Source organism: Bombina bombina, chromosome 11 (genome assembly GCF_027579735.1).
Source record: "Bombina bombina isolate aBomBom1 chromosome 11, aBomBom1.pri, whole genome shotgun sequence".
NCBI classification, from domain to species: domain Eukaryota; kingdom Metazoa; phylum Chordata; class Amphibia; order Anura; family Bombinatoridae; genus Bombina; species Bombina bombina.
In genome coordinates, this window is record NC_069509.1 from 84,840,289 (window position 1) to 84,867,940 (window position 27,652).

The window sequence follows — 27,652 nt, forward strand, 5'->3', positions numbered from 1 at the left end:
AAAAGATAACAAATAGACTGGAAGTCTTCCTAAAATCTTTAGTAGCTTCAACATAGTATTTCAAAGCTCTAACTACATCCAAAGAATGTAACGATCTTTCCTTAGAATTCTTAGGATTAGGACACAATGAAGGAACAACAATTTCTCTACTAATGTTGTTAGAATTCACAACCTTAGGTAAAAATTTAAATGAAGTCCGCAACACCACCTTATCCTGATGAAAAATCAGAAAAGGAGATTCACAAGAAAGAGCAGATAACTCAGAAACTCTTCTAGCAGAAGAGATAGCCAAAAGGAACAATACTTTCCAGGAAAGTAATTTAATATCCAGAGAATGCATAGGCTCAAACGGAGGAGCCTGCAAAGCTTTCAAAACCAAATTAAGACTCCAAGGAGGAGAGATTGACTTAATGACAGGTTTGATACGGACCAAAGCCTGTACAAAACAATGAATATCAGGAAGATTAGCAATCTTTCTGTGAAAAAGAACAGAAAGAGCAGAGATTTGCCCTTTCAAAGAACTTGCAGACAAACCCTTATCCAAACCATCCTGAAGAAATTGTAAAATTCTAGGAATTCTAAAAGAATGCCAAGAGAATTTATGAGAAGAACACCAAGAAATGTAAGTCTTCCAAACTCGATAATAAATCTTTCTAGATACAGATTTACGAGCCTGTAACATAGTATTAATCACTGAGTCAGAGAAACCTCTATGGCTAAGTATTAAGCGTTCAATCTCCATACCTTCAAATTTAATGATTTGAGATCCTGATGGAAAAATGGACCTTGAGATAGAAGGTCTGGCCTTAATGGAAGTGTCCAAGGTTGGCAACTGGCCATCCGAACGAGATCCGCAAACCAAAACCTGTGTGGCCATGCTGGAGCCACCAACAGTACAAATGAACGCTCCATTAGAATTTTGGAAATTACTTTTGGAAGAAGAACTAGAGGCGGAAAGATATAAGCAGGATGGTAATTCCAAGGAAGCGACAACGCATCAACTGCTTCCGCCTGAGGATCCCTGGATCTGGACAGATACCTGGGAAGTTTCTTGTTTAGATGAGAGGCCATCAGATCTATTTCTGGAAGACCCCAGATTTGAACAATCGGAAGAAAAACCTCTGGATGAAGAGACCATTCGCCCGGATGTAACGTCCGGCGACTGAGATAATCCGCTTCCCAATTGTCTACACCTGGGATGTGAAACGCAGAAATTAGACAGGGGCTGGATTCCGCCCATCCAAGTATCCGAGATACTTCTTTCATTGCTTGAGGACTGTGAGTCCCACCTTGATGATTGACATATGCCACGGTTGTGACATTGTCTGTTTGAAAACAAATAAATGATTCTCTCTTCAGAAGAGGCCAAAACTGAAGAACTCTGAAAATCGCACGGAGTTCCAAAATGTTGATTGGTAATCTCGCCTCCTGAGATTCCCAAACCCCCTGCGCTGTCAGAGATCCCCATACAGCTCCCCAACCTGATAGACTTGCATCTGTTGAGATCACAGTCCAGGTTGGACGAACAAAAGAGGCCCCTTGAAATAAACGATGGTGATCCATCCACCAAGTTAGAGATGATCGAACATTGGGATTTAAGGATATTAATTGTGATATCCTTGTATAATCCCTGCACCACTAGTTCAGCATACAAAGCTGGAGTGGTCTCATGTGAAAACGAGCAAAAGGGATCGCGTCCGATGCAGCAGTCATGAGACCTAGAATTTCCATGCATAATGCTACAGAAGGGAACAATTGAGACTGAAGGTTTCGACAGGCTGAAACCAATTTCAGACGTCTCTTTTCTGTCAGAGACAAAGTCATGGACACTGAATCTATTTGGAAACCTAAAAAGGTTACTCTTGTCTGAGGAATCAAGGAACTCTTTGGTAAATTGATCCTCCAACCATGTCTTTGAAGAAACAACACAAGTTGATTCGTATGAGATTCTGCAGAATGTAAAGACTGAGCAAGTACCAATATATCGTCCAAATAAGGAAATACCGCAATACCCTGTTCTCTGATTACAGAGAGAATAGCACCGAGAACCTTCGAAAAGATCCTTGGCGCTGTTGCTAGGCCAAATGGAAGAGCAATAAACTGGTAATGCTTGTCTAGAAAAGAGAATCTCAGAAACTGATAGTGATCTGGATGAATTGGAATATGAAGATATGCATCCTGTAAGTCTATTGTAGACATATAATGCCCTTGCTGAACAAAAGGCAGAATAGTTCTTATAGTCACCATTTTGAATGTTGCTATCCTTACATAACGATTCAATATTTTTAGGTCCAGAACTGGTCTGAAAGAATTCTCTTTCTTTGGCACAATGAATATATTTGAATAAAACCCCAGACCCTGTTCCAGAACTGGAACTGGTATAATTACCCCAGCTAACTCTAGGTCTGAAACACATTTCAGAAACGCCTGAGCCTTCACTGGATTTACTGGAATGCGTGAGAGGAAAAATCTCATCGCAGGCGGTCTTACCTTGAAACCTATTCTGTACCCTTGTGAAACAATGTTCTGAATCCAAAGATTGTGAATCGAATTGATCCAAACATCTTTGAAAAATCGTAACCTGCCCCCTACCAGCTGCGCGGATTTAGGAGCTGGTTTTGACTTTCTAAAAGGCTTGGATTTATTCCAGACTGGAGAAGGTTTCCAACCGGAAACTATTCCTTTAGGGGAAGTGTCAGGCTTCTGCTCCTTATTCTGACGAAAGGAACGAAAACGATTAGCAGCCCTATATTTACCTTTAGATTTTTTGCCCTGGGGCAAAAAGGCTCCCTTCCCCCCAGTAACAGTTGAAATTATTGAATCCAACTGAGAACCAAACAACTTATTACCTTTTAAAGAGAGAGAAAGCAAAGTTGACTTAGAAGTCATGTCTACATTCCAAGATTTAAGCCATAAAGCTCTTCTAGCTAAAATAGCTAAAGACATATACCGGACATCAACTCTAATGATATAAAAAATGGCATCACAGACAAAGTTATTAGCATGTTGAAGAAGTTTAACAATGCTATAAGCATTATGGTTGAAGCTGCAGCAACATCAGCCAAAGAGATAGCAGGTCTAAGTAGATTACCTGAACAAAAATAAGCTTTTCTTAAAAAAGATTCAATTTTCCTATCTAAAGGATCTTTAAACGAAGTGCTATCTGCCGTAGGAATAGCAGTACGTTTAGCAAGAGTAGAGATAGCCCCATCGACTTTAGGGATTTTATCCCAAAACTCCAATCTATCAGATGGCACAGGGTACAATTTCTTAAACCTTGGAGAAGGAGTAAATGAAGTACCCAGACTATCCCATTCCCTAGCAATCACATCTGAGATAGCATCAGGAACTGGAAAAACTTCCGGAATTAACACATGAGGTTTATAAACCGAATTTAAACGTTTAGCAGTTTTAGTATCAAGAGGACTGGACTCCTCCATGTCTAATGCAATCAAAACTTCTTTAAGTAATGAACGAATAAACTCCATTTTAAATAAATATGAAGATTTATCAGTATCAATATCTGGGGAAGAATCCTCTGAACCAGAAAAATCCTCATCAGAAACAGATAAGTCAGAATGATGGCGGTCACCTAAAAATTCATCTGAAATGTGAGAAGTTTTAAAAGACCTTTTACGTTTACTGGAAGGAGGAATAACAGACAGAGCCTTCCTAATAGAATTAGAAACAAATTCTTTAACATTAACAGGAACATCCTGAACACTAGATGTTGAAGGAACAACAACAGGTAAAGGATTATTACTAATGGAGACACAATCTGCATTGGAAAGTTTATCATGACAACTTGCACAAACTACAGCTGGAGGAACAGTTACCACAAGTTTACAACATATGCACTTAACTTTGGTAGAACCAGCATCAGGCAGCGTCTGTCCACTAGTGGATTGAGATCCAGGGTCAGGATGAGACATCTTGAAATATGTAATAGAAAAAACAACATATAAAGCAAAATTATCAAATTCTTTAAATGACAGTTTCAGGAATGGGAAAGAATGCAAAATAATAAGCTTCTAGGAACCAGAAGCAATGAAAGAGAGATGTTTAAATAATGTGAGTAAAAAAGTGAGAAAAAAAAAAAGACGCCCACATTTTTTGGCGCCAAGATTATTAGCGCCAAATTCAATACCCATATTTTTTGGCGCCAAAAATGACGCCACATCCTCTGACGTCGAAAACGACGCCCACATTTTTTGGCGCAAGAAAATGTCTGAATACGCATGCGTCAAAGAAAACATTTAGACAAAATACAACTTCCGGCGTCAATTACGGCGCCGGAAGTGACCAAACAAATTTTTTGCGCCAAAAAAGTTCGCGCCAAAAAAATGACGTAATAAAAATAAATATTTTCTGCCCCCGCAAGCCTAACAGCACGCAGGAAAAAAATGGTCAAATAAATTTTTTTTCAAGGTAAGAAAAAATAAATTGAAAGCATTATCCCAATAATAAAACTGACAGTCTGTATTGAAAAGGAATACTGATTATCCTGAATCAAGGCAAATATAAGTTTAATGACATATATTTAGAACTTTACATATAAAGTGCCCAACCATAGCTTAGAGTGTCACAAAAAAATAAGACTTACTTACCCCAGGACACTCATCTACATATAGTAGATAGCCAAACCAGTACTGAAACGAGAATCAGTAGAGGTAATGGTATATAAGAGTATATCGTCGATCTGAAAAGGGAGGTAGGAGAAGAAATCTCTACGACCGATAACAGAGAACCTATGAAATAGATCCCCTAGAGGTAGACCATTGTATTCAAATAGGCAATACTCTCTTCACATCCCTCTGACATTCACTGCACTCTGAGAGGAAAACCGGGCTTCAGCCTGCTGCGAAGCGCATATCAACGTAGAATCTAGCACAAACTTACTTCACCACCTCCATGGGAGGCAAAGTTTGTAAAACTGAATTGTGGGTGTGGTGAGGGGTGTATTTATAGGCATTTTAAGGTTTGGGAAACGTTGCCCCTCCTGGTAGGAATATATATCCCATACGTCACTAGCTTATGGACTCTTGCTAATTACATGAAAGAAAGAAGAGTCTCTTCTAGGGTCTTTTATAAAGTCCAAAACACCTTCATGTGAGGGGTATTGTGTTCTGTGGGTGTGTGAGTGTTGTATAGCTGGGCCTTTGCAGTAATTACATTAGGTAATGACAGGTCCATGAGACACCCTCATAGGAAGGAGCCTCTTTTCTTTTCATAAAGGGGTCTTATACCCCTTTGTGTTTATATAGGGGGTTCTAAAACTGCCACGTCCCCCTTAAAAAACACTGTTCAGGGGCCTTATTGGGACTGGTGATTACCATAGAGATCACCTGTAAATTATAGGAGTGGTGACCTGTCGTTTAAGGAGGGAATTCTGTCTAATAATTTTACTGATTCCTATTGTGGTCTGGAGAACAGATTGCAGATAGTGTGTCACTATAGTGATTAATAATTGTCTATGAAATTAAAAACATTTAGAATAGAGTTGTAAGTATTACAATAAATGTATCATCCAATAACAAACTTTTTATTCATGTTTTTATTTTGTTATAGATGGAAAGATTGATTGTGGCTATGCAAGATCCAGATATTGGAATTAAACTGAGGAACCAGCGGTTGCTGATTACAGTTATTCCTCATGCAATGACAGGTATGTTCAATGTTTACACAGCATGCGCCAAAGCTAATTATCTTTATACGCTATACACTAATCTGATTTTACTTAAAAAAGACAAATTTAATATTTTGCAATTTTTTTAGGTAGTATCAGTAAGATCTGTGCGATGATTATTTTTTTAAAATTTTGCAAGTTTTCTCCTTAAAGGGCAATAAAATACAGTAGAATTGCATTTTCAACAAATGCACAATAAAAACATAATTTGTGCTTTCTTGATAAATTTATTTCTTTCATGGGGGTAGTTTATGATTCATTACTCCTGGTAATTACTCTCCTTGCCACTAGGAGGAGGCAAATATTCCAAAACCCCAAGAGCTCTATTTAATCCATTTCACCTCTATGGTAGTTAGGCTACCAAAGGCTGCTTCAGAAGAAGCAAAAACATACAAATGGTAGAATTTAGTAAAGGTATGCAAAAGAAGACCAAGTACTGTAGCTGCCTTGCAAATTTGGTCAACAGAAGCTTCATTGTTGAAAGCCCAAGAAGTAGCCACTGATTTGATAGAATGAGCAGTGATCAATTTGGAGGGGTCTGACCCGCCTTCAATTATGCCTTATGAATCAAAGGCAAACCACATCCAAATTATGACAAAGCCTCTCTGAAGAATTCTTAGGCTTAGGACACAAAGCGGGGATAACAATTTCACTACTTATATTATCTGAAGACACAATCTTATGCAAAAAATCAAATTTGGTTCTTAAAGCTGCTTTATCTTGATGAAAAATAAGATAAGGCAGATCACAAGAAAGAGTGGATAGCTCTGAAACTCTTCTAGCAGAGGAAATAGCCAGAAGAAACACATTTTTCCAGGAAAGAAGTTTAATGTCCACCTTATGCATAGGCTCAAACCTTAAATACCAAATTCCAAGGTGGAGAGATTGGTTTAATAACAACCTTAATACAAACCAAAGCCTAAACAAAACCATGATAAGCAATCTTCATATGAAACAAAACTGAAAGGGCAGAAATCTGGCCCTTCAAAGAACTAGCAGATAAGCCCTTATCCAAACCATCTTGCAAAAACTGTAAAATGCTAGGAATTCTGAAAAGAATGCCAGGAGAAGAAACCATTGTCAAAACACCAATAAATAAAAGTCTTCCACATTTTCTTGGTGATAGGTATCCAAGGCTTAATTAGGGTTTCAATAACAGATTTTGAGAAACCCCTATGCCTAACAACTAACAGTTTGATCTCTGTGCCATCAAGCTTAGAGATTTCAAATCCTGATGGAATAATTTACCTTGACAAAGAAGATCTGACCTTAGAGGAAGAGGCCAGGAAGGGCAGCTAGACATCTGGACCAGATCCGCATACCAGACTCTTCAAGGCCAGGCTGGAGTAATTAGAATTATTGACAAATTCTCTTGCCTGATCTTGGAAACTACCCTGGGAAGAAGCACCAGTCGAGGAAACACATAGGCAAGCTGAAAGGACCATGAAACATTCAGAGCATCCACAAACTCCGCCTGAAGATACCTGTACCTCGGAAAGTACTTGGAGAGTTTGTTGTTTAACTGGGAAGCCATTTGTTCTATCTCTAGGAGACCCCAAAAATCCACAATCTGACAAAATACTTCTGGAGGAAGAGCCCATTCCCCTGGATGAAGGAACTGATAACGGAGAAAATCTGCTTTCCAGTTGTTCAGAAATTAGACAGCAATTGGCTTCTGCCCAATAGAGAATTCAATATAGTTCCTTCATGGCTATGGGTTTCTGAGCCCAATGTGGTGATTGATATAAGCCACTGCTGTGATATTGTCTGACTGAAAAATGGATAAAAGATTCTCTTTTCATTAAAGGCCAATTTTGAAAATCCCTGTAAATTGCACAAAGTTCTAAAATGTTTATTGGCAACCTTGCCTCCCAATTAGCCCAAACTCCTTGTGCCATCCGAGACCCCCAAACAGCTACCTATTCTGAAAGACTTGCATCTGTAGTAATCACAGACCAAGTAGGATGAGCAAAAGAAGCCCCCTGTAAAATAGGTTTATGATTCAACCACCAATACAGGGACTGCCTTGTTCTGAAGTCTAGGAAAATGATCCAGGATAACAAAGTATTATCGCTGCACCACTAACATAACATACAAAGCTGAAGAGGCCTTATGTGAAGATGAGCAAATGGAATAGCATCCTATACTGCAATCATGAGATCCAGACCCGCTATACAAAGAGCAACTGAGGGAAAAGGAAGAAACTAAAGATTTTGACAGGCTGAAACCATCTTAATTCTTTGATCTGTCAGAGAAAGCTCCATGGAGACTGAATCTATCTGTAACTACAGAAAACTGACCTTTGTCTGAGGGACTAAAGAACTCTTTTGCAAACTGATCCTCCAACCATGTTGTTGAAGAAACAACAACTGTCTGCTGATGTGAGATTCTGCTAAATGAAAAGATGGAGCTTGAACCAAGATATTGAATAGGTAAAGAAACATTCACTGAGTTCTGATGACAGAACCTTTGTGAAAATCCTTGGTACTGTAGCCACACCAAATGATAGAGCAACAAACTTCTTGTCTAGGAAAGTAAACCTCAGAAACTGATAGTGATATCTATGAATTGGAAGTAGTCTCCATTTTGAAAGTTGTAACTCTGGCAAACTTGCTCAGAGCCTTTAGATCCAAAACTGTTCTGAAAGTTCCCTCCTTGGGAACAAAAAAAGAGATTTGTTACAACAATTGAACAGGAACTATCATTCCCATAGATTATAGATCCAGAACTGATTGAAGAAAATCCTGAGCCTTTAAAGGATTCTTCTGAACATTTGACAAAATAAACCTTCCTGTGGAATATCCCTCAAAACTATTTTCAGAGCCCAAGAATCTGAAACAGTCCAGAACCATGACTAAAAGAGAATTAACCTGCCCCCTACCAGAGACTCTGGATTGGGGGCCGCACCTTCACAAAAACTTAGAAGCAGGGGTGAATTTCTTGGGCCTGCTTAGGCCTGTTCGAATTAGAGCTTGGTTTCAAATTATAACCAAAGGCACCTTGCTTAGCTGTTGTGGAATCAAATTTATGTTCCTTATTCTGATAAATGGAACAAAAACGGTTAGAAATCTTAAATTTGCCTTTAGTTTTCTTATCCTGGGGAAGAAAGGCTCCCTTACCACCAGTAACAGTAGAGATAATGGAATTGAAATCAGTACCAAACAATTTCTTCCCCTGAAAAAAAAATTGGAGAAAAGCCTAGATTTAGAAACCACGTCAGCATACCAAGATTTTAACCTTAAATCTTGTCTATAAAGTATGGACAAGGACTCTTAGCATTAATCATAATGATGTCTAATACCAACAAAAGAAATTAGCACATTTAAGCAAACCCAAAAGGTTTAAAAAATCTTCACTTTCAGAAACATCAGAGATCTGTTCAGAGAGACTATCCAATCAACTGGAAGCAGAAACATCAGCAATAGCTATATCTGGCTTGAAATGATAACCTGCATGCAAATATGCCATGAAACGACTCTAATTTCCTATCCAAAGGGTCTTTAAAAAAGTTCTGTCGGGCGGAGCCTGATCTCAAAGTTGCAAGACGGGTCTCTGTGAAGCTCCTAGAGCTAGGACGATATTTAAGCATCTAAATACAGCAAATACTCTCTAATCTACACATCTAATAAAGATTTTTCGGCTGAGTATTGGCAGGAGCTAGAAGAGGATGATCTGACGGTATCTCAGCCTATGCTCTTTGAGACAGCTATGCAATTGATCTCTGCTCGGGCCTGGTAGCCATTTTGTTCTATACTACGATTCAACAACTTGTGGATCTCAAAAAGAAAGCCCTGAGTGGAGTAAAAAAGCATAGGTCTGGGGCTGCCGCAACTACCCCCCCCCCTCCCAAAACTGGGGTTAAGATATCCTACACTAGGATAAAAACAGCTCATTTACCAGCCTAGCTTGTTTATTGTCTCTACAAGAGTTGGAACATGGAGATTGCTGCATTGTTCTTGGCGGAACTAGAGCGTATGTTGGAGTATCACTGTAAGAATCTCCTACGTGAGATCGGAAACGCATTCTATTTTCCCAGAGGGAACAAACAACCCAGTGAAATAACAGCAGACCTCATCTTCAACTCAAGTGGGGGCAGCAGAGCTATGGGGCCCCAGCTTCTGTCACCCCAAACATTGGACCGGCAGCAAACCCCTACAGATGATAGAAGACCAGATTATGTCACTGTATCGAGTAATGCTGCTGAACTAGCCGGTTGCGACGAGGAAGGAAATTTTACTGAACTTAACCGCAAGATATTAGTGCTGGGAGCACATACAGCAACTGTTATTGGCACTGTTTCACCTACTTTAGCTTCCCTATCGAACCTGAAGCAAAATACAGACGCCTTCTCAAAATCTCAACATACAGTGTATAAGGTTGGAGACACTAAAATGGAGGAAAATCCACCAACGCCTGCTTGGGGAGCCCATCAGAGGAACCTTCATCTGCTTACCCGGCAAAAATATTTTTCCCAAAAAGATGGACATTTAAACCGGAAGTGAGCTGCCGATATATACTGTCTGTGAGAGGCAGTCTAGACAAATACATCTCTCTATACCTCCCTGTGAAAGCTCCCTATTCAGACGACTACCATAACTCCATTAGGGTACACAGACTTCATCGGGGACATTCTCTGCTCATCTCTGTTCCAGGACTGACTCGTCTTGGGATAGGTTGACTAAAGTATATAAATTCCCTAATTAATTTCTGCAGAAATCCTTACCTAAGGCTCTAGCTGATGCCAGTAATGATTTAGGCTGCAGTTCTATGTTTAATTTGTTTATGATGCCACTCAAAGGTTATTAAGTTAGATATCATTTGACTACATTATCTAAGAATAATATACTGAAGTCCTCTTGTTTTGTACTTTATGCGAGTCTCGCTAACATGGGATTCATTTTCTGTGCTCATAGATTTCGTTCATAGCTCATGATTAATGTATTACTTACTCATGTCCTCAGTGTTATGGTCATATATTAAGCATACTGTTAATTAATGCATATATTACCCTAAAGCCGATATGTAGACTCTGTTTATAATGCTTTTTTTAAGGTGCTCAAGTTAGACTTTATTGTGTAAGATGAATAATGAATTAAAACCATTTTGCACTGTAGTAAGTCCCACTCCCATAAGACTAATGCTTCATTTGGATAGACTTTGTAGACAATTCATGAATACCTTATTGCCTATTTATGACCACTGTGTTGTGATTCTGTCCTGGAGCTCTGACATAGTATTTTGAACTGGCTCACTGCCGCCAATGGCCGTGGCGGTAGGGCATCTCCATTTTACATTTGTGGAGTACTCTGGTTGAGCCTTAGACACAGCTTCACATAATAACAAAACATACCTATGACCAAATAGGCTATACTCCTATTTCATGTCAGAGTTATAGGCAGGCTGTCACTGTTATAGTTACGTTAGTTGTACTACTATGGCATAATTACACAATGGCTGCAGGAACCCATTCATTTCATTCCGCGCTGGTAACAGCTAGGTTTTTTCGCCTTATAACAATTTTGTTTGCCCACTTTGGGTCAATCTTATCCCAGGTTGGATCTAATTCTCTTATACAAGTAAATCCCCCCGGACTTTTTAAGATATACTTGATTGTTTTAAGCGCAACTCCAACTTATACATAATGTTAACATGTTCTACTCAAGCTATCCTATAGGCTGAGCTCTATCTATATTAAAGTGTTACCTCTTACTTGCGACATATATACATATAAAAAATGAGAGAAAAAGAGGCTTTACTCTGAAACTCAAAAGTAGTCTCCTAGTATACATGCTATCCCTCTGTAGCTTTATACCCAGGAGTCCTGCGAGGTCCAAGAGTGGCCTCATGCACCATTTAGAGGGTTTACAGTGTTATAGGCTTGCTATCAGTTGTATTTGTATTGTATATCCTAACTAGTTTGCAATTTCAATGTATACTAAGTTTTTACATTTAAAGATTGTATGCCTTGACTTATGCCTCAATAAAAATTATTTTTTTTTAAAAAAGTTCTGTCCTCTTTGTAGTTCATTTGGCCAAAGTAGAAATGGCACCATCTACCTTAGAAATAGACTTCCATAGGTCAATGTTATGGTCTGGAAGAGGATACATTTTCTTAAACCTTGCGGAAGAATTAAAATAACTACCAGGCTTAGACCATTCTTTACAAATATTTCCAGCCACAGCATCAGGAACTGGAAAAACCTCAGATGAATCTTTTTGCAGGTTTATAATAAGAATCTAAACGACTAGTAGACCCCATTCAGAAACAGGAGCTTCCTTAATTTCTAAAGTAAGCAAAATCTTCTTTAATAAAGAATGAATGTGATTAATCTTAAATAAAAAGGAGGAGGAAACAGGCTCAGGATCAGAGGAAGGCCCCTGATCATCAGAAAAAAACCTCACCCTCAGAGGTTTCATTAACCTTATTAGATACAGGTATATTACAACTAGTAAAAGGCATATATTGTACTGACCCTTAACACTTATTTAAAGGCGGAATGACTGATAACATTTCAGACAATGTAGCTCTTATAAATTCCTTCATGCCAGGAGAAATATCCATTGAACTCCCCTTTAGAGAACAAACAGAAGGAGCAATAATACCTTTGGAAGAAAGAGCAGAATCAGATTGGTCTGAGTTCATCAAAATATTGAGACGAGACATATAAATATGCTGGAGGGGTTAACATCAGCTTCCAAAGTAGGGTTAGGAACAGGATCTAAGGACTCCATAGGAAATAATTTCCCACAGCTCTTGAAGAGGGCAATTACCCCCTTCAATACAGAACTAAAAATAAGGTAGCGACTAAAAAAAATGCTGCCAGTACTGGGACTCATTTGTAAAATAAAATTGCGTCTAAACCAGCACATACAGGATCCCAAATGGATGTACCCATACTAGCTCACATGCACACAAGCACAAAATTGCGCCAAATAATAAATAATATATACAACCCTAAAGAGACTAAATGTGTACCCCATAAAGGAGCTAATATTCACAAAATAAACAAATAAGCACCCCCAAAGGGGCTTGTATTAATAACAGTACTGTACATCTGATATATAGAAGCCATAAATAGAACTGCCCCCAGGCTATATATATATATATATATATATATACAGGGAGTGCAGAATTATTAGGCAAGTTGTATTTTTGAGGATTAATTTTATTATTGAACAACAACCATGTTCTCAATGAACCCAAAAAACTCATTAATATCAAAGCTGAATATTTTTGGAAGTAGTTTTTAGTTTGTTTTTAGTTATAGCTATTTTAGGGGGATATCTGTGTGTGCAGGTGACTATTACTGTGCATAATTATTAGGCAACTTAACAAAAAACAAATATATACCCATTTCAATTATTTATTTTTACCAGTGAAACCAATATAACATCTCAACATTCACAAATATACATTTCTGACATTCAAAAACAAAACAAAAACAAATCAGTGACCAATATAGCCACCTTTCTTTGCAAGGACACTCAAAAGCCTGCCATCCATGGATTCTGTCAGTGTTTTGATCTGTTCACCATCAACATTGCGTGCAGCAGCAACCACAGCCTCCCAGACACTGTTCAGAGAGGTGTACTGTTTTCGCTCCTTGTAAATCTCACATTTGATGATGGACCACAGGTTCTCAATGGGGTTCAGATCAGGTGAACAAGGAGGCCATGTCATTAGATTTTCTTCTTTTATACCCTTTCTTGCCAGCCACGCTGTGGAGTACTTGGACGCGTGTGATGGAGCATTGTCCTGCATGAAAATCATGTTTTTCTTGAAGGATGCAGACTTCTTCCTGTACCACTGCTTGAAGAAGGTGTCTTCCAGAAACTGGCAGTAGGACTGGGAGTTGAGCTTGAATCCATCCTCAACCCGAAAAGGCCCCACAAGCTCATCTTTGATGATACCAGCCCAAACCAGTACTCCACCTCCACCTTGCTGGCGTCTGAGTCGGACTGGAGCTCTCTGCCCTTTACCAATCCAGCCACGGGCCCATCCATCTGGCCCATCAAGACTCACTCTCATTCATCAGTCCATAAAACCTTAGAAAAATCAGTCTTGAGATATTTCTTGGCCCAGTCTTGACGTTTCAGCTTGTGTGTCTTGTTCAGTGGTGGTCGTCTTTCAGCCTTTCTTACCTTGGCCATGTCTCTGAGTATTGCACACCTTGTGCTTTTGGGCACTCCAGTGATGTTGCAGCTCTGAAATATGGCCAAACTGGTGGCAAGTGGCATCTTGGCAGCTGCATGCTTGACTTTTCTCAGTTCATGGGCAGTTATTTTGCGCCTTGGTTTTTCCACACGCTTCTTGCGACCCTGTTGACTATTTTGAATGAAACGATTGATTGTTCGATGATCACGCTTCAGAAGCTTTGCAATTTTAAGAGTGCTGCATCCCTCTGCAAGATATCTCACTATTTTTTACTTTTCTGAGCCTGTCAAGTCCTTCTTTTGACCCATTTTGCCAAAGGAAAGGAAGTTGCCTAATAATTATGCACACCTGATATAGGGTGTTGATGTCATTAGACCACACCCCTTCTCATTACAGAGATGCACATCACCTAATATGCTTAATTGGTAGTAGGCTTTCGAGCCTATACAGCTTGGAGTAAGACAACATGCATAAAGAGGATGATGTGGTCAAAATACTCATTTGCCTAATAATTCTGCACACAGTGTATATATATATGTGTGTGTGTGTAAAGTAATATATATAACTGAGTTTTATTTAGAACTGGAAAAATAAAATGACTTACCTAATAACACTTTCCTACTGGGCAAGACCAGTAGAACATCAGGATAGTGCTGAAAACATATCAGCAGTAGTCATAAATTCGGAGTTAAATGTAGACCCACAGTAGGAGGCAAAAGAGTCCTTCCAACATCCATGGGAGATCAGAGACTTAAATTTTCATGGGGTTGAAGAGGTAAGTCAAAGCCTATGCTCCTTTATACTCCCTCAGGCAAGCAGTGTACTCTGAGGGGAAATGGGCCTAAAATCTGTGTGAGCACTCCTCTTAACAAACAAAAAAATCTCTGCACATCTTCATTCTTCAGCTTCCTCTATCAGAGACAAAGACAAGAATAACTACCATAGAGGTGTGATGGGTTATATAGAGCACTTGGGTTTTAAGAATTTTTGCCTCCTCTTAGTGGCAGGGAGAATAATTCCCAGGAGTAATGGATTATGGACTCTTACTGCCTTTATGAAAGCAAAGATAATCCAATACTGGGCCTGGTCAAAAACTTGATATTAGGAAATATTAATGGTGAACTCAGCTAAATGATGTTGTCTTTCACACAGACAAGATAATGTTTGTTAACACTTGCACTGTTTCTTGATTGTGACAAACTGGTTAAGGTGGGAATGGTTGGTTATCCCTTTCTATGACAAGCTGGTGACTGCTATAGGGTTGGCAAAACCTATAAAAATCACAATAAACTTTTTTTTTTAATCTGAGAAAAAGAGGTAAATTCTTTCAGAAATAACTGCAATATAAAATGTATCCGTGTGTAAAATAGTGTTTGCTTTTTAAAGGGATATTAAACTGTAAATAAATGCTAGACATAATGATGCATGTAAAGGGGCATTAAAGGGTTAGGAAAGTGAAAATTAAACTTCAGCATGATTCAGATAGAGCATGTAATTTTAAGACACTTTTAAATTCACTTCTATTTTCAAATGTGCTCTTAGTATCCCATGCTTAAAAATAATATGCACATATTTTACACTATTGGGAGCTAGCTGCTGATTGGTGTCTGCACACTTTTGTCTCTTGTGATTGGCTAACTAGATGTGTTCAGCTGGCTGCCATTGTTCCTTTAGTAAAGGATAACAAGAGAATGAAGCAAATTTGATAATAGAAGTAAATTGGAAAGTTAATTAAAATGTTATGTTCTATCTAAATCACACAAGATAATGTTGGAGTTAACTGGCCCTTTAAACATTAAAAACATTTCATTCACCTCCCTCTTATTATGTGTGCCACCATTTTGTAACCTAGGTTACACTGTTGGTATCTGAAGCAGAATTGATGCACATGTGTAAACATGTCAGCACTGGAATGCAATGAAATCTAGATTTCAAGATGACAGAACCTATGACCAGAGGGAGGCAGAGAATAGACTCAATATTATGCTTATAAAATATATTTATTTTTATAATGTCCTTTTAAAGCACATATTGTACTAAGAATAGTATGTATTTTTTATTTTTTAATAAATTAGTTGTTTAAATATTAAAGATCTGTGTGAAGGTTTATTTTCTATAATGTACTTTAGTTTTCATAAAGTAATGGGCAGCACCATGTTTAAAGCTAGGATTTCCCCTTATCTATCTCTTCTGCTGACAAATGGAGACTGATATAAAACAGACAATAAAAGAAAGTACAAACAAGGGTGTGTAGAATATAGGGGGCGTGATCCGATATACAGCGTAGTTTGCGGCGCAAGCAAGGGAACCCGCGTTGCCCGCAGTTTCAGCTCGCATCTCGAGCTATCCAATATATGGCGCCGTCAGTTGCTAACGTGCTGTAAGTCGGATAAACCAGCGATGTCCAGAAATCTGCGCAAGTACAAATTTCTGGCGTCGCCAGTGACTTACGCCACGTTAGAAACTGCCGGCGCCTACAAAACCTGACTAAAGTATGAAATCACCCGCACTGTCTAACACGCCTCCCTAACATAGCCCGACACGTCTAACACGCCTCCCTAACATAGCCCGACACGTCTAACCCTCTATCCGCTATCCCCCCTCACTATCCTAACAATAAAATATGTATTAACCCCTGAACCGCCGCTCCCGGACCCCGCCGTAACCTAATAAAGTTATTAACCCCTAAACCGCCGCTCCCGGACCCCGCCACCAGCTATATTAAATCTATAATCCCCTAAAGTGAGCCCCTACCCCGCCGCCATCTATATTAAATTATTTAACCCCTAAAATACTAAACTATCCCTACCACTAAACCTAAGTCTAACCCTACAAATAGCCCTGAAAAGGGCTTTTTGCATGGCATTACCCCCAAAGTAAACTGCTCTTTTGCCAGCCCTTAAAAGGGCTTTTGGCGGGGCTTTGTCACAAAGTAATCAGCTCTTTTGCCTACAATCTAAATCCCCCTACACCGCTGCCACCTATAATAAATGTATTAACCCCTAATCTAATCCCCCTACACCGCCGCCAACTATATTAACTATATTAACCCTAATTATATTAGGGTTAATATAATTAATATAATTATTATATTATATATATTAACTATATTAACCCTAATTATATTAGGGTTAATATAGTTAATATCGTTATTATAATATATATATATTAAGTATAATAACCCTATCTAACTCTAACATCCCTAACTAAACTCTTATTAAAATAAATCTAATATTAATATTATTAATTAAAATATTCCTATTTAAATCTAAATACTTACCTATAAAATAAACCCTAAGATAGCTACAATATAATTAATAATTACATTGTAGCTATGTTAGGGTTTATATTTATTTTACAGGTAAATTGTTAATTATTTTAACTAGGTATAATAGCTATTAAATAGTTATTAACTATTTAATAGCTACCTAGTTAAAATAATTACCCAATTACCTGTAAAATAAATCCTAACCTAAGTTACAAATACACCTACACTATCAATAAATTAAATAAACTACAAATATCTATCTAAAAATACAATTAAATAAACTAAACTAAATTACAAAAAAAAACAAAACACTAAATTACAAAAAATAAAAAAAAGATTACAAGATTTTTAAGCTAATTACACCTATTTTAAGCCCCCTAATAATAAAGCCCCCCAAAATAAAAAAATTCCCTACCCTATTCTAAATTAAAAAAAGTTCAAAGCTCTTTTACCTTACCAGCCCTTAAAAGGGCCTTTTGTGGGGTATGCCCCAAAGAAAACTGCTCTTTTGCCTGAAAAAAAAACACAATACCACCCCCCAACATTACAACCCACCACCCACATACCCCTAATCTAACCCAAACCCCCCTTAAATAAACCTAACACTACCGCCCTGAAGATCTCCCTACCTTGTCTTCACCACACCGGGCCGAACTCCTCATCCGATCCGGGCGATGTCTTTATCCAAGCGGCAGCAAAGTCTTCTTCCATCCGGCAGCATCTTCCATCAAGCGGCATCTTCAATCTTCATTCTTAGCTCCTCCGACGCGGAGCATCCATCCCGGCCGACGACTGAACGACGAATGAGGTACCTTTAAATGACGTCATCCAAGATGGAGTCCGTCGAATTCCGATGGGCTGATAGGATTCTATAAGCCAATAGGAATTAAGGTAGGAAAATCTGATTGGCTGATTGAATCAGCCAATCAGATTCAAGTTCAATCCGATTGGCTGAACCAATCAGCCAATCAGATTGAGCTCGCATTCTGTTGGCTGATCGGAACAGCCAATAGAATGCGAGCTTTTAAGGGCTGGTAAGGTAAAAGAGCTTTGAACTTTTTTTAATTTAGAATAGGGTAGGGAATTTTTTCATTTTGGGGGGCTTTATTATTTTATTAGGGGGCTTAGAATAGGTGTAATTAGCTTAAAAATCTTGTAATCTTTTTTTTATTTTTTGTAATTTAGTGTTTTGTTTTTTTTTGTAATTTAGTTTAGTTTATTTAATTGTATTTTTAGATAGATATTTGTAGTTTATTTAATTTATTGATAGTGTAGGTGTATTTGTAACTTAGGTTAGGATTTATTTTACAGGTAATTGGGTAATTATTTTAACTAGGTAGCTATTAAATAGTTAATAACTATTTAATAGCTATTATACCTAGTTAAAATAATTAACAATTTACCTGTAAAATAAATATAAACCCTAACATAGCTACAATGTAATTATTAATTATATTGTAGCTATCTTAGGGTTTATTTTATAGGTAAGTATTTAGATTTAAATAGGAATATTTTAGTTTATAATATGAATTAGATTTATTTAATAAGAATTTAGTTAGGGGTGTTAGGGTTAGATAGAGTTAATATAGTTAATATAAATACTATAGTAACTATATTAACTATAATATACTTAGGGTTAATATAGATAATATAGCTGGCGGCGGGGTAGGTAGATTAAATTAGGGGTTAATAATTTTAATATAGATGGCGGCGGTGTAAGGGGCTTACATTAGGGGTTAATACTATTAATATAGGTGGTGGCGGTGTAGGGAGGGCAGGTTATAGGGCAAAAGAGCTGTTTACTTTGGGGCAAAGCCCAGCAAAAGGCCCTTTTAAGGGCTGGTAATAGAGATAATTATTTTAGGGGGATTAGATTAGGGGTTAATAATTTTAATATAGCTGGCGGCGGTATAGGGGGATTAGATTAGGGGTTAATAATTTTTATATAGGTGGCGGCGGTGTAAGGGGTCAGATTAGGGGATAGATAAGGTAGATGGCGGCGGTGTAAGGGGTTCACATTAGGGGATAGATCAGGTAGATGGCGGCGGTTTTAGGGGTTCACATTAGGGGATAGATCAGTTAGATGGTGGTGGTTTTAGGGGCTCACAGTAGGGGGTTAGTTTATGTAGATGGCGGGGGTTTAGGGGTTAAATACTTTATTAGGGATTGCGGCGGGGGATCGCGGTTGACAGGTAGATAGACATTGCGCATGCGTTAGGTGTTAGGTTTTATTTAGCAGATCGCGGTTGACAGGTAGATAGACATTGTGCATGTGTTAGGTGTTAGGTTTATTTAGCAGCTAGTTTAGAGAGTTACGGGGCTACAATAGTCAGCGTAAGGCTTCTTACGGCTGCTTTTTGTGGCGAGGTGAAAATGGAGTAAGATTTCTCCATTTTCGCCACGTAAGTCCTTACGCTGTATATTGGATACCAAACTGCGCTGGTTTGGTATACCTGCCTATGGCCCAAAAAACTACGGGCGACGGCAGAAATATACGCGCGTAACTTCTAGGTTACGTTGTATATGTGATACCAAACCAGCGCAAATATTGGCGTCGCCCGCTTTTGCGGGCAACGATTTTTATTGGATCGAGCCCAGGATTGTTAAAGTAACTGTTTTACAGGGTTTCCACACAGCCTTGTTTGCAGAGTCTCTTTAATTGCCTAGTTTAACATGGTAGCACCCATTAATTTATAGAAACTCAGTGGAATTGTCCTCAGGAGAAGATCACATTGGGTTAGCCAATAATGAGAGCTAACTCTTGAGCCTACCTAGAAATGCTTTTTAACAAAGGATACTAAAAAGAACAAAGAAAACTTAGACAAAGTAAATTGGAGACAGTAGCGGATCTGCTTAACAGAGGGCCCTGCTGCAAAATCTTTTGGGGCTCTTACGAAAGTAACTCAGTGATAAGCAATAATAATATGCATGCTACTTTCTGTAACTAGTTTGGGAAAAAAAAACACCAGGACCCATGTCTATCTATCTATCTATCTATCTATCTATCTATCTATCTATCTATATAATTTCCCCCCTAAATCATTATACAGAGAAGCATTCAGATATTATTATTGCTTATTACTAAGTTACTTTTGCAAAGATTTTGCACCAGATCCCTCTGTTAAGTAGATCCACTACTGTTTCCCATTTCCTTTGTCTAACTTTCTTTGCTCTGTTGGTATTGTTGAAGAAAAATAACATGAAGACAGCTAATCCAAATTTTAAAAGGTTATAATTGTACAATTAAACAAAATTACAACAAAATGACAACAGGTCACTTTACAGTAATACAGAGTGTGGCGCGCAGCATCAGATAGGAACAGTGTCTCTTTTATAGGCCATGTGTAGTGCTTCTGAGAATCTTCACATGTAAGCACCTTGTGGTCTTCTTCTTATCTTGTCCATACAAACTTTGGGTGTTGTTACTGTAGCTGAAAGACTTACTTTGCATACACAGCAGAAAATAGCTGAACTGACAAGAAAAATGTAACTGTTTAAAAATGTCACGTCAGCCCATTATAACACATAAGAAAAATATATACAGAATTAAGTATTTTTCCCTAACAGTATCCTTTGTTATAAAGCATACCTAGGTAGGCATAGGAGTGGCAATGCACTACATAACTAACTGGTGATTGATGGCTACACATATATGTCTCTTGTCATTTGCTTGTTACGATTATGTCCCTTTAATGCCTAGTGCAAAGTTAAAAAGGTTGTTCCTATTGCTTCTGTTACATGAGGAATAGCTCAGTCTGGGCGATATATACAGTATATACAGTATATATATATATATATATATATATTTTAAGATGTATTTATTTCTTCTGAAGCCTTTTTTACACCTTAATAAAGGGACATAGAACCCAATTTTTTTCCTTTCATGATACAGATGGAGCATACAATTTGAACCCCTTAACTGCTGAGCCATTTCCACACTCTGTGCTGAGCTGTTTGGAAGTTACTAGATGTTGCACATATTTAACCCTTACTGTAGGCCATTTTCAGTGAGAAACCATCACATATTTATATATTGTTTTTTCTCAGCACACCCAGCAGATTTACACTATACCCTTATTTTATGTACATATCATGGCATATGAAAACAGTACGATAAAAAGTGTAAATAGTGTATATTTTTTAAACTGTAATAAAAGGGGTATTTGGAGTCTCTAGGTCTTTGTGATGGGCTATGATATGTGCTTTATGTGCTTTATTTAAAAACAAATGTGTGAGCCCGCTATTTGAAAGAACAGGTCATTGTGTTTCAAATTATGGTTCTTGGGGGTTTCTAGTGCTCAAAGGGATAGTCAAGTCCAAAATAAACTTTTTTGGCATGTAATTTTAAACAACTTTCCCATTTACTTTTATCACCAATTTTGCTTTGTTCTCTTATTATTCTTAATTGAAAGCTAAACCTAGAAGGTTCATATGCTAATTTCTTAGACCTTGAAGGCCGCCTCTAATCTGAATGCATTTTGACAGTTTGTCACCACTAGAGGGCGTTAGTTCATGTGTTTCAAATAGATAACATTGTGCCCACTCATGTGGAGTTACCTAGGAGTGAGCACTGATTGGCTAAAATGCAAGTCTGTCAAAATAACTGAAATAAGGGGGCAGTTTGCAGAGGCTTAGATACAAGGTAATAACAGAGGTAAAACGTGTATTATTATAACTGTGCTGGTTATGCAAAACTGGGGAATGGGTAATAAAGGTATTATCTATCTTTTTAAACAACAAAAATTCTGGTGTTGACTGTCCCTTTAAGGGAGCTGAGATTTAAGGGTTTGAATATTTGCGTGATGATGTCATCAGCAGTGCCGGATAGCAGAGGTGTTGCAGAGACCTTAGCCATCTCATACAGGCCATGATCAGCTGTGAAACGAACCCCCTCCTCCGATGACGACACGTGGTTGTCACTCACAGTTAAAGGGCCATGATACCCAAATGTTGAAACACTTAAAAGTGATGCAGAATAGCTGTAAAAAGCTGAATAGAAAATATCACCTGAACATCTTTATGTAAAAAAGAAAGATATTTTACGTCAAAATGTCGAAAGTATTCACACCCCATTGTAAATCACTGTCCCAGTGAAACCGGGACAGGCAAGGAAGCAAGCATCGTGCAAACTCGTATAATTTCCCTATTCAGTTTAAGGAAGTTTACTATGAAATCTCATGAGAGTTAAGTGAAATCTCATGAGATCACAGTAAAAGAGTTCATGACCTCAGCACTGCTGATGCTGATTGGCTGCTGTTCATTTTTTCATTTTTTATTTTTTTTTACCTGCAACTGGGCTGCAGCTGGGCTGCAGCTGAGTATAACTTTTTACACAGAACTTACTCTGCTGAGCTGAGGAGATTATGAGGTAAAATATCTTCCTTTTTTACATAGAGATGCTCAGGTGATATTTTCCTGTCATCTTTCTACAGTTATACTGCATCAGTTTCAAGAAATTTAGCATATGAGTATTATGTCTAGGGTTGCCACCCACCCCGGTTTCACTGGGATAGTCCCGGTCTGAGGCTCTGTGTCCCGTGTCCCGGAACTAGCCTCAAATGCTCCGGGCTAAGCGCTCCCCTGGCGCACTGAGCACAAACTTTACAAAATATTAGATGGCCAGAGGAGCGCTTAGCCTTGGGTTACTAACCGGGTAGTCTGCAGACTTCAGGAGAGCTGGAGAGACGGAGTACGATGATTAGTGTGACACAAGTGGGAGGGGGGGAAAGAGGGTCAGAGCGGGGGAGTCGTCACATCCTGCAGGCAGCAGAGAGAGAGGCAGGACATTGTGATCGCGCACGTTCCCCGGCCCCACCTCCACCAGTTACCCCGAGTCCGGTCACACAGGTTCATGAAGCCTAGAAGCAAGGTAATGCGCCAAACACTGCTCCAATAATTTTGATAGTTTGTGAATTAACCTAACGGCATAACAGTTATGTGTGTTAATCTGGCTATACAGCACTATTTTACTTGGTATTGGGGTTTCAACTTAGTGTATATATATATAATATAAAAATTGATTTCATAATAAATTTGATCCCGCGATAAGCCACGCCCAAGCCACGCCTCAAGCCACGCCCTGAGACACACACCCTCCATGCCCACTTAAAAAGTGTCCAGGAATTTCCTGGGCAAAAGGTGGCAACCCTAATTATGTCCCTTTAAGGTTAAACAACTTTACAATTTACTTCTATTGAATTTGCTTCATTCTCTTGGTATCATTTGCTGAAGGAGCAGCAATGCACTACTGGGAATTAGCTGAACACATAGGGTGAGCCAGTGACTTGAGGCATATATGTGCAGGCACCAATCAGCAGCTAAATACAAGTAGTGCATTGCTGCTCTTGAACCTACCTAGGTATGGTTTTCTACAAAGGATACCAAGAGAACAAAGCAAATTAGATAATAGAAGTTAACTAGAAAGTTATTTAAAATTGTATGCTCTGTCTGAATAATGAGAGTTTCATTTTGACTTTACCGTCCATTTAAAGGGACACTAAACCCGTAAATTTTCTTTCATTATTCAGATAGAAAATACAATTTTAAACAACATTCCAATTTACTTCTATGATCTAATTTGCTTCATTCTTTAGATATCCTTTGTTGAAGAAATAGCAATGCACATGGGTGAGCCAATCCCATGAGGCATCTATGTGCAGCCACCAATCAGCAGTTACGGAGCCTATCTAGATACGCTTGTCAGCAAACATTATCAAGAGAATGAAGCAAATTAGATAATAGAGGTAAATTAGAAAGTTGTTTAAAATTGCTTGCTCTTTCTAAATTATAAAAGAGAAAATTGGGGTTTCATTGCCCTTTAAAAGTTATCGTTAAGCTCATCAAATGCAGTTATTTTACACAACGGTTTCAGTAAAATCTGAGACATTTTTCAGTCAGCTGGATCTATTTATAACTAGGAACAGTTGATGCTTGAGTTGCTTAATTTAGCAGCATTTGGTCTGTTCCTGTTTGTGAGAGATCTCCTGTTAGGCAGCATCTAGATAAGTCAGTTTGTATGTGTTTGGCTACCATATTGTTTTATGATCCTATATAGGATTTTCTGAATTTAGGGATAAATTCTCTAAAGCTCTGTGGTCTGGTGAGATTCTATAAGAAGCTTTGTTAGTATTACAAGGCCACAGGGATTGTTTTAAATAAATTTTAACTCATTAAGTTAAAGTGAAGGTAAACTTTGACGAATGAAAGCCCGGTTTTTACAAATACTATTAAAAACAGGCACTTTCATTCATCACAGATTAGAAAGCAGCCGTTTTGTTTAAAAACTTACTTTTCTTCTTTTCACAGCCGGAGCAGCTTCCCCCACCCGGAGATCCTCTCTTCACACGTCAGCAATGACTATTCCTCCAATCATGGCATGGCCTCAGGCAATGACTCCCCTGGGGGCAAAGCCGTGATTGGAGGAAGCCGGATTAGTCATTGATGACGTGTGAAGAGAGGATCTCCGGGTGGGGGAAGCTGCTCCGGCTATGAACAGAACAAAGGTAAGTTTTTAAACAAAATGGCTGCTTTCTAAACTTAGATGAATGAAAGTGCCCCTGTTTTTAATAGTATTTGTAAAAACCGAGCTTTCATTCATCAACGTTTACCTTCACTTTAACTAATATGCTTTGCTTAAAGGGACATGAAACACAGTTTTTTTTCTTTCATGATTCAGATAGAGCATGAAATTGTAAAAAAACTTTCTAAATTACTTCCATTATATTTTTTCATTGTTCTCTTGGCATCTTTTGTTGAAAAGAAGGGACATAAGCTCAGGAGCGTGCATGTGTCTGCTGCACTATATGGCAGCAGTTTTGCAAGAATCTTATCAAGAGCACTAGAAGGCAGCACTATTTCCTGCCGTGTGGTGTTTCAGACTCCTACCCAAGTATCTCTTCAACAAAGAATATCGTGATAACAAAGCAAATTTAATTATAGAAGTAAACTGGAACATTTAAAAAAAATTGTATGATCTGTCTGAATCACAAAACAATATTTGGGTGTTTCATATCCCTTTAAAGGAATATTCTAGTCAAAATTAAACTGTCATGATTCAGATAGAGCAGGCAATTTTAAGCAACTTTCTAATTTACTCCTATTAACACTTTTTCTTTGTTCTCGTGTTATCTTTATTTTAAAAAGCATGAATGTAAAGCTTAGGAGCCGTCCCATTTTAGATTCAGCACCTGGGTAGTGGTTTCTGATTGGTGTCTAAATGTAGCTACCAATCAGCAAGCGCTACCCGGGTTCTGAACCAAAAATGGGCTGGTTCCTAAGCTTACATTCAAATAAAATACCAAGAGAATGAAGAAAATTTGAGAAGAGGAGTAAACTAGAAAGTTGCTTAAAATTGCCTGCTCTATCTGAATCATGAAAGTTTAATTAAAGGAACATGAAACCCATATTTTTTCTTTAATGGTTCAGATAGAGAATACAATTTTAAACAACTTTATAATTCACTTCTATTATCTAATATGCTTCATTCTCTTGATATCCTTTGCTGAAAAGCATATCTAGATAGGTTCAGTAGCTTCTGATTGGTGGCTGCACATTGATGCGTCGTGTGATTGGCTCACCCATGTTCATTGCTATTTCTTCAACAAAAGATATCTGAAGTATGAAGCAAATTAGATAATATAAGTAAATTGGAAAGTTGTTTAAATTGTAACCTCTATCTAAATTATGAAAGACATTTTTTGGGTTTAATGTCCCTTTAAGGGGCTCAATGATATAAAGCTATTTGGTCTGGTGAGATTATAGAGGAAGTCTTCTCAGTACTGCAAGGTCCTTACAAAAATTTTAGAAGGTCATATTTTAGCTAGAATGCTTTATAAATATATATACAATATTCTGCACATAAAGGAAATGCAGGTGTATTGCAATATAATGCTAAAAACATATAAACGAAGGTCTACTATAGTGCTTTGGGCTATAAATATTTAAGGAATAGTGGACAAATGTTTAAAAGAACATTTCAGTAAAAATGTAAATGAAAATAGTTGAATTACATATTTGGATTGAAACTAGGGATGGGCAAATTTACTGAAAGTATCATTTGCTTGGCAGAATGAATAGTCCTGGGGACATTCGTTTTGGACAATCGAAATGTTGATAAGAATGGAAATCCATTAAAATTTGGTAATCGAATATTATTTCTGTTTTTCAAATGTTACTTTTGTTTTCTAATGTTCATAATTATATTAAACTAGTCGATAAGCCTGCCAAGAGGGCAGTCTAATTATTTTTTAAACTACAGATGTAAAAACAACCTATTTTGTAACTCTTCTTTTACATAAATATTTATGCTACAGGTGTAGCAATAATATAATTTTAATGGACTACTATCTTAAATATATCAAAAATATTTTCTATATAATAAACTACAGATATAGCCACACTCTCTTTGGGCAAACTACTGTCCTAAATAAATACAAAATTTCTTCTCTTTAAATTATATCTACTTTAAGTATATTTCTTTATATACAACATTTTTAGTAAAACAGTCATCACTTCCAGTTATTAATTTTCCTTGTTAAAACTAAAATTAATAACCACTTAACCGTCAACCACCCACATTGCAATACACCTAATTACCCTATTAACCCCTAAACCGCCAAACACCTACATCACAATAAACCTAATTACCCTATTAACCCCGAAACCGCCAAACCCCCACATCGCAATAAACCTAATTACCCTATTAACCCCTAAACCGCAAAACCCCCACATCGCAATAAACCTAATTACCCTATTAACCCCTAAACCGCAAAACCCCCACATTGCAATATACCTAATTACCCTACTAACCCCTAAACCGCAAAACCCCCACTTTACAATAAACCTTACTACCCTATTAACCAGTAAACCACAAACCTCCCCACATTACAATACACCTAATTACCCTATTAACCCCTAAACCGCAAAACCCCCACATCGCAATACACCTAAATACCCTATTAACCCCTAAACCGCAAAACCCCCACATCTTAATAAACCTAATTACCCTATTAACCCCTAAACTGCAAAACTACCACATCGCAATAAACCTAATTACCCTATTAACCCCTAAACCCCTACATCTCAATAAACCTATTTACCCAATTAACCCCATAACCGCAAAACCCCTACATTGCGGTTTAGGGGTTAATAGAGAAATTAGGTATATAGCAATGTGCATTTTTTTGCTGTTTAGGAGTTAATACTTTGCGTAGGATTATTTTTTTTTTTTTTGCTATATTTCGTGTGGGCGGTGTTTTTTCTTAAATACTTGATGTGGGCTTTTTTTTGGTTTTTTTAATACTTGATGCGGGCGGTTAGTTTTTAAAAAAAAAATATTTTAATGTGGGTGATTAGTTGTTGCTTTTGTAATGCTCCGTTTGCCTTCGCTGCATCCCGGTGGATTCTGAAAATGGCAGGGTGGTGAAGGAATCCACCCACCACCCTGCCATTTTCGGAATTCACCTGGATGCACTTTGCTGCATCCAGGTGAATTATTTTGTCCTCGCGCTGCTAACATTTCATTGAGGATGCGTGCGCAAATGTA

At 37.9% G+C, this 27,652-nt stretch overlaps 1 protein-coding gene across 1 annotated transcript in view; it reads left to right on the top strand.

Annotated features, from left to right (window-relative positions):
- LOC128642128 (regulator of G-protein signaling 11-like) overlaps positions 1-27,652 on the top strand; it is an 801,065-nt gene that overhangs the window by 88,208 nt on the left and 685,205 nt on the right. The window contains exon 2 of the mRNA XM_053694807.1: positions 5,569-5,665. Coding sequence (XP_053550782.1) covers positions 5,569-5,665 — 97 coding nt within the window. The remainder of the gene's footprint in view (positions 1-5,568; positions 5,666-27,652) is intronic.